Source organism: Python bivittatus, unplaced genomic scaffold (genome assembly GCF_059951505.1).
Source record: "Python bivittatus isolate LINGU-HERP-01145 unplaced genomic scaffold, Pbiv_v1 ctg000670_np1212, whole genome shotgun sequence".
NCBI lineage: Eukaryota > Metazoa > Chordata > Lepidosauria > Squamata > Pythonidae > Python > Python bivittatus.
This window is the reverse complement of record NW_028277094.1, coordinates 11213768-11221027: the sequence shown is the minus strand read 5'-3', so window position 1 is coordinate 11221027 and position 7260 is coordinate 11213768. Positions and strand designations below refer to the sequence as shown.

Below are 7260 nucleotides of genomic sequence, written 5' to 3'. Positions count from 1 at the left end.
AGTAATTAGACTGATTTTGAAAGAGGCAGGCTCTGGTGTAAGCTTCACGAGTGGAAGCATTCCAAGCCAGGGGATGCTGTTGCCTGCGTCCATCTTGAGCACACATGGGAGAGGCTGGCTGGTTAAGTTTTGAAAGGGAGCCTTTCCCATGAGGCTGCAATTTCAGAAGAGCAATAAAGACCTTGAGAAAGGGATAGAGCTATCAAGCTTGGAGTGCACCTGAAGAATCAAGTTAGGCATCGACTGTATTCATACACAGCTCAGCACATTGAATGAACCTGTCAGTGGGTTTCAGTGTCTTTTGAGGGCCAAGTGGCTTTTTGGAGGAATTTGGAAGAGGACTTCTTGGTTTCTTAAATGGGATACGCATCCTTTAGGGCTTAAACTATAGTTGATCATCTATCCCCCACCTTGGTATGGAAAGAAATTCTGTTTTCAGCAATTATGACGAGAGGGAGGACCCTCATGGCCACAAAGAGGGTTTGAGGCCAAAGGTTGCCCATACCTGAAATCTTGGGTTAATGTATGATGCAGATAAGGCTGTCGGAATAGCAGCACTCTGCCGCAAAATCCTTCACCCCAAAACCCAGTCTTTCAGGTAGAAACGTTAAATACAGCCCTGAAATTTGTGCCAATGCACTCCCGCTCCCTGGTATGCTTTCAGGTGGTCTATATTTGCAAGCTGAGCTGGGTAGGTGAATGAAAAACTCAGTGAAGTGAACCAGTTTGACATCAGTGTTCTGGGGGCAGTCATGCAGCACCTTTGAGTTGAAGCTTTCAATGCCTCAGCTCCCTCAACTTTTCCCCTTTGTGGTCGAACCTGAAGGGCAGAGCAAAAATGCTGTTGGGAACTAAGGGTGAAGTCTGATTTTCATGTAGGTCACCTTTCTACCAGTACTTAGTGCACAGGCTGAAGAAATTTCTGCATTTGCTCCACCCTGTGATTTCAGTCATGAGGATAACTAGAAAAGTCATGTGCTGGTGAGATCTAGATGTTTAAATGTTGTCCTCACTTCCAGTAGTCATCACAGGATAATAGGAATTAACTGGGCGTGGACATTGCTCAGAACTGAAACATTGTGCTGCATCGGCTAGGTTTTACTGCAAAATTACCTTACAGCTGCAGGCAGAAAATTACTTTGCATGCAAAAACCATTGATTATATTGGCAGGCTGGTTCCAGCCTTAAATCAGGCAAAATTTTCCCTGCAGGCATACTGGAAGAAAGTAGCACAACGGCCCTGAGAATACTAAAAATAAAACCCACCTCTAATGATTTGTGCAGCTTCTCGTTTTCCTGCACCAAAGGAGCATCTCCAGGGAGAGAAATGGAAAGCTGGCTTGCGATTACAAGAGGCAGAGTCAAGACATATAATTAAGGGGTCCAACAGCTCAAAGTTACATTTTCATCCAGCATAGCCAAAAATACATTGATCAAGCAAGACTGTTTCTAATTTGTACTTTCATTTTCAGAAATACTGGAAACTTTTGGAAGTGGGCATTATGTTTCCCCCTGAATTAGGCCCATTGACCCCCCAAAGCTCACCCATGCACCCCCAATTGTCAGACTGTAATTAAGGGCTTATCTTCAAATGCCAGGGGAACACAATAGATCTGCAGAGGAAGGTGGCAAAGTCTACGTTGGGAAATAACCATACAGTGCATTTTGTGTTAACTGATGGTGTAATTGTTATTTTCCCTTGCCAAATATTTTTCTCAAACTTTAAGGAGTATAATGAACCAGTAGGCTAGGAGCCCCAAAACTGAGGAGGAGCTCTCTATTCAATCTTAGATCTAAGTGGTTTAGTACATCACCTCTCCCTTCAGAGAAATCCATAATCCTTCAGATATAAGAACCTGTTTCACAGGTTTACACCACTGTAAAAGATCTGATGCTGCAAAAATAATTCTTACTCTGTTTTGGAATAATATTAGTTCTTTATTGGACATGGCAAGAGCAAAAAGGGGAAGAAACAAAATTTGCACACTTGTAAAGTAACCATCAATGCTGAAGGGGAACCTGTTTATTTCTTGCAAGTTTAATAGACCCAGAAGGTGCTTGAGCAGACTGCAAAATTCATAACAAATGCATGAAAAGACCCAGACTTTGGAGAAAGACTGCCTTTGTAGCAAAATTTGCAAGTTCTTGGCAAACCCTGATTAGTCTCAGGATAAAGAATTAATAAACAAGGACCTCAGCTTGAAACGGCATATACTAAAACAGCAAACACTGAGTAGGCAAATCACTGGCATTTTATGGAACCGTTTTTGATGCCACTGTCCCCATTAACTTCTTAAAACGGGGCTGGAGAGTGTCACTTAGATACCAGACTGAATTAAAAACAGCTAGAAGAAACAGGATCTCCCTGAAAGGACTGGGAGACGGAATAGCCAAATGGGCAGCACGCATTAGGAGGAAGATGACCAACAGAGCTATGCAACTGCCTTACAGATGTCTGATAGGCTTCACCTAGACCAAATACAAGGCTGAAAAAAGTTTCATTCAAAAGAAGGACCACAATTTGAACCAATTAGTATCAGGGCCAGGTTTAGAAAGGCCAAGATTTATCACAGTCAAAAGTCTAGCATCCTGATCCTTTGGTTAGAGCAATGTTCCTCAACCTCGGCAACTTCGAAATGTGTGAAATTCTGGGAGCTGCCAAGGTTGAGAAGCACTGGGTTCAAGCAATTTTCCACATGGTTTTCCTGCCCTGGAGTGGCTGCCATCTAGGGAAAAGATCCTACCTATCTCATGACCTGTAAAATTTTATTTTAATCATGAACACACCCCACTTCTCACCTATTTGTAGCACAAGACTTTGTCCCTGGAAGTGCATTCAACTTCTCTACAACTTTAGTTACTAATTTGAAATTGGTTACATTCTGCAAAAATCAAACTTGAAGCAAACACTTATTGAATTGAAGGGAATCTATACCACCCCAAATATTCCAAGGTAGGTAATTCTGGAAGAAATCTGGTGATCAAATACAATTATGTTAAAAAATGCAGTAGAATGGAAAAACAAGTTGAACGTGTTCAGCTGCTCAAACGGGAACATTACAGTTCATGGTATCTCAACCTACTTTTACCTTTCTAAAAAAGGAAAGCACGTATAATGAGTGGGAGCTAAATCAAAAGGCATTACCAAAAGCTGAAATTGAGAAAAATCATTACAAGACACAGTCCAAGTCCTTCCCTTGTGCAAACTTGCATGCTGCCAAACCATTTTTTCCCTCCTTTAACCAGATCTGCTAGGTCAGTCTTCCTCATCTGCCTGACACCTTGTATGTTTTAGACTAGAGTTTCCATCCACTCCAACTATACTGGCTTGATTTAAGGTAAAGCCCTTTTACAGAAGGAATCCTAGAGTTTCAATCCAGCTCCTCTCTTGGCTACAATCTCTATTGATGACGTGCTATGAGCAGAGCTTGATGCCAGAAGTGAATGGATTATGGATGACATGATTCACCTCCATGTCCTGGTTAGACATTTAGAGATTTGGCCATTGTGACTTCTCAAAAAGCATACAGCTTTCAGCATTTCAGGGAGCTCCAGGTCAATGACTAACTGATGATCAAGTCTGTATCCCTTTGCCAAATGGTTAAATTCCTACTTGAAAAGGATTAGTCTTGACTGGCTCTGCTGGGCAGATATTCCACACACAGCACCAATAAATGAGATACAGAAATTACCATGTTCTGTCAAGGACTCCGCTGGAAGAGGGAGAGTTAGGGGATGGGAGAAGCAGATAAGCCACCTGCAACTATTTTGTCGTTGAACAAAATAATACAAAATACCCTTTTCTGTGCTTATCTAGTACATTAAAACCATCATCTGCATTTGGTAATACAGATTTTGATAATTCAGAAGTGAGTTAACTGCAGCAGTGCTTTAATGAAAGGTAAAATGCATATTTCACAGCATAATTTTAGCAGTAACTTTCATTGTTTGCCAATTCACAATTTAGTTGTCATTACCAGTGTTCAAAGGTCCTTTTAATTTTTTTTATATATTTATGTATGTGTGTGCATGTGTGTGTAGACAGACACACATGCGCGCACACACGTATTATAAAGCCTGGAAGATCAATATAAATCCTGCTCCAGAAATTTAAAAAAAAGTGTTTATATCCAACTCCAATATTACAGCTCAGTGTCCTGTTCTATTTTTAGAATCGTCTGTAAAAAAAAACTCTTTAACGGTGCAGAGGTTCAAGTTTTCGCAACTTCAGTGATGTGCTGGATGACAATGCATCCTGGTTGGAGGAAGAATGGACAGTGTCTGGGGACTGGAATAACACTCTGCCCCGGTGATTAAATACATAAAAGGATGGATGGTTCCTTAATGTGTCAAATGTCCTAAAACAAAAGGGAAAAAGGAGAGAATGGAATTAACATTGAGTCAGAACAGTTACTGTAATTGGCAATCAGACAATCATTTCAGAGAGAATGGATTTTAGACACTGACATAACCAATTCTACAAATATCATGGACACCTTAAGGTGCTTTCACCTTACCCCTCTGTTACCCTTGCCAAGGTCTGAGCCTTACTGTACCATCCAGATTTGGAATGGTTCTTGTTTCAAGATTTGTACAAGGTCAGCTTTGTGGCTAAGGCTTGCCGTTGGTCACCATGCAGTACGTTATTTCCCCAAACTTGTGCTAATGGTCATTCCATTCCCAGCTGAGGCCATCAGCCTCAAACTTTCCTTAAAAAAGTGTGTACTTGGCAAATGAGCCTTTTTGCTTCATCCATTCTGAGAACATAGCCTGTAAATGAAGCTAAACCAAAGAGAACAGGCTTAATGGAAAAGGGGGGGGGGGGGAAATGACAGCAGAAGTATCACCCAAAATGTCCCAAATTCTATTATTCAGAATAACAAGAATAATAAGTAGCAGCAGTCCTAAATTCAAGGAAGGCTTTCTGGCTTAAAGTTTCATACAATCCAGCCTTTCTTAGGGGAAAAAAGTTTTTCAATTTGCACTGGGCTTTGCTTGTAGGGTACCGCCCCCCCCGCCCACTTTCCCAACAAACTAAGGGTCTTTGTTTTGAGCCAGCTCAGCTATTCTTAATACTCTTCTCCCCACAGGTTTAACGTGCTTCTCACATGGGCCAACTGGTATTCAATGGTTTATTTTCTCAGATCACAGAGATCCAATACAGCTACCATAACCAATTCCCCTGGCAGAACTATTCTGAGGGAGGACAAGAAGCACAAGGAGGAGGCCCGTTGTGATCCTGCTCTCTCAGATGAAGAAATTGGGCACTGGAGCCTTACATCTCCCATGGCACCATTTGATGGCACATGGCCAACAACACTGTTTTCCCTTTTGAGTAAAGAGTGAGAGGTCCCCTCCTACTTAGCCTGAAGTGGCATGAAAACAACCAGGAGATCATGCAATCAGAGAAGTAGTAATTGTGGAAGAAAGATAAAGGATTAAGGAACATACTTATTTTTTAGCTCTGAAGTAGCATCCATGTCTTTAAATTCTCCTGCAATATGTACTATCCCATAACAGGTGACTGCAAAGGCCAGCAGGGTTTGAAGAACAATCTATAAACAGATTAAAAACAGTAGCTGAGTGTGTTCAGAAAACCACTCCACCATAATTTGTTTGTTAGGCTTCTGTATTCAAGGTAGTTGTCCTTTTCAAGTTCAAAACTGCCAGGGCTACAAAAATGTGTAATGCAGTAGACCAAGACCTGATTTGAGACATGGAATGCCTTGTTTATTATGCTCACTGGGCAAATATGAGAAAAGGTAATTGAACAATGTTTACTATAATTAGAATATTACGTAGGTTTCTATAGCACGGGCACCAGGAATGTTTGCAATCTGAACAGTTCAAAATCAGTAAAAAAAAATCAAAATGCCAAGAAAAAAGTTAGAAAGACTGCATTGGTGGAAGGATCAGTAGGTGGAGGATACATTAGCCAAATGCCAGAGGGACCAGGCTGTTTACTCTGCAGAACACTGGGAGCTAAACCAGAACAGAAGTATCAACTGGAGGTAACAGGGAATTCCTAAAGGGATGCTTTCAAGGGAGGGGAAAGTGCCAAATTTGGGCTATTTCATTTCTACCACAGAGACTGCATGCTACAACTGGCCAGATATCTGAGCTTGTCAAGTGTGCAAAGGAAATTAAGACACAGCAATTCAAGTCTAGCTTGGCCTTGACCTCTGTTTGCTTCCTCCTTTATAATCACTGAAATCAAACTACTCAGGGCCCAATCTGTCATTTTATGGCTTACAGTGTGACACGTTATTCGAACCACAAAAGACGAAAGCATGGACCACTTACGTCTATAGGCAACGTTTCATCTTCTTTTTCTGTTAATCTCATATAGGAACGATCTGTTAAAATAAAGATGCACTCCTCAGTTTCCATCTTTACATCACCCGCAACTAGGCCAAAATGGGGAGGGGGCAGGATGGGGAGTGCAGAGGGAGAAGCACCATTTCCCACATATAGGAATGCGGGGGGGGGGGGGGGCAGGGAAGCCCAGGACATTTATGTTTATGACAGTTCTCTCAGCAAATTCAATGCAGGCACCACCACCCCCGCCTTCTCTCCTGCATGTTGCGCGTTGCCTTAAGTGGCTTGATAAAGGTCTCCAAGCGCAGGCTCAAGAGTCCCCCACACTTGCCCCCCAACCTGTCCTCCTAGCCTTAAGGGGGGCAGCCCTTCCTTCTTTCCTTCCTTCGCCCCGGATTCTCTCGGGGATCCAGCAGACCCAGGGGCTCTCCTTTCCGAGGGACGGGCCTTCACACCACCCCAAGGACACTGTCCCCGGACTACAACTCCCATCACCCTAGGCGCCTCTGCCATCTGGCCCGGGGGGGTGGGGGCTACGGCGGTCCGGGGCCCGGCTCCTCCCTCCGGCCCAACCGCCCCGGGGCCCCATCTAGGTCTCCCTCCTCGGCCCCGGGGCTCACGAGGAGGGGAGGCCGCTCCGGCGGGGGAGAGGAGGGAACGGGGCCGACGCGCGTCACTCACGCTGCGCGGCGGAGAAGGCCGCGTGCGCCAGGGCGAAGAGCCCGACCCCGACCAGCCCTTTCCAAAGAGAGGCGGCCGCCATCATCCGCCCTCCTCCTCCTCAGCCGCCGCGGGAGCTGCGCATGCGCGCGTCAGGAGGTGCCGCCGCTCGGCGCGCCGCGATGACGCCACGAGCCTCGAAGGCGGGGGAAGCGGGGGCACCCGAGCGCTCCCGCCGCGGGGCGGGCCCGGCCCATGACGCGCTCGAGGCGGAGCTGGAGC

At 44.5% G+C, this 7260-nt stretch overlaps 1 protein-coding gene across 1 annotated transcript; it reads right to left on the bottom strand.

The window, feature by feature from the left end:
* Window positions 1–1917: 1917 nt before the first annotated feature.
* Window positions 1918–7242, bottom strand: MMGT1 (membrane magnesium transporter 1). The gene is made up of 4 exons (XM_007428862.3): window positions 7000–7242; window positions 6304–6356; window positions 5452–5555; window positions 1918–4358 (listed from the first exon to the last, which is right to left on the bottom strand). The coding sequence occupies exons 1-4, from the start codon at window positions 7082–7084 to the stop codon at window positions 4196–4198; spliced, it is 405 nt and encodes a 134-aa protein (XP_007428924.2). The 5' UTR covers window positions 7085–7242; the 3' UTR covers window positions 1918–4195.
* Window positions 7243–7260: the final 18 nt, after the last annotated feature.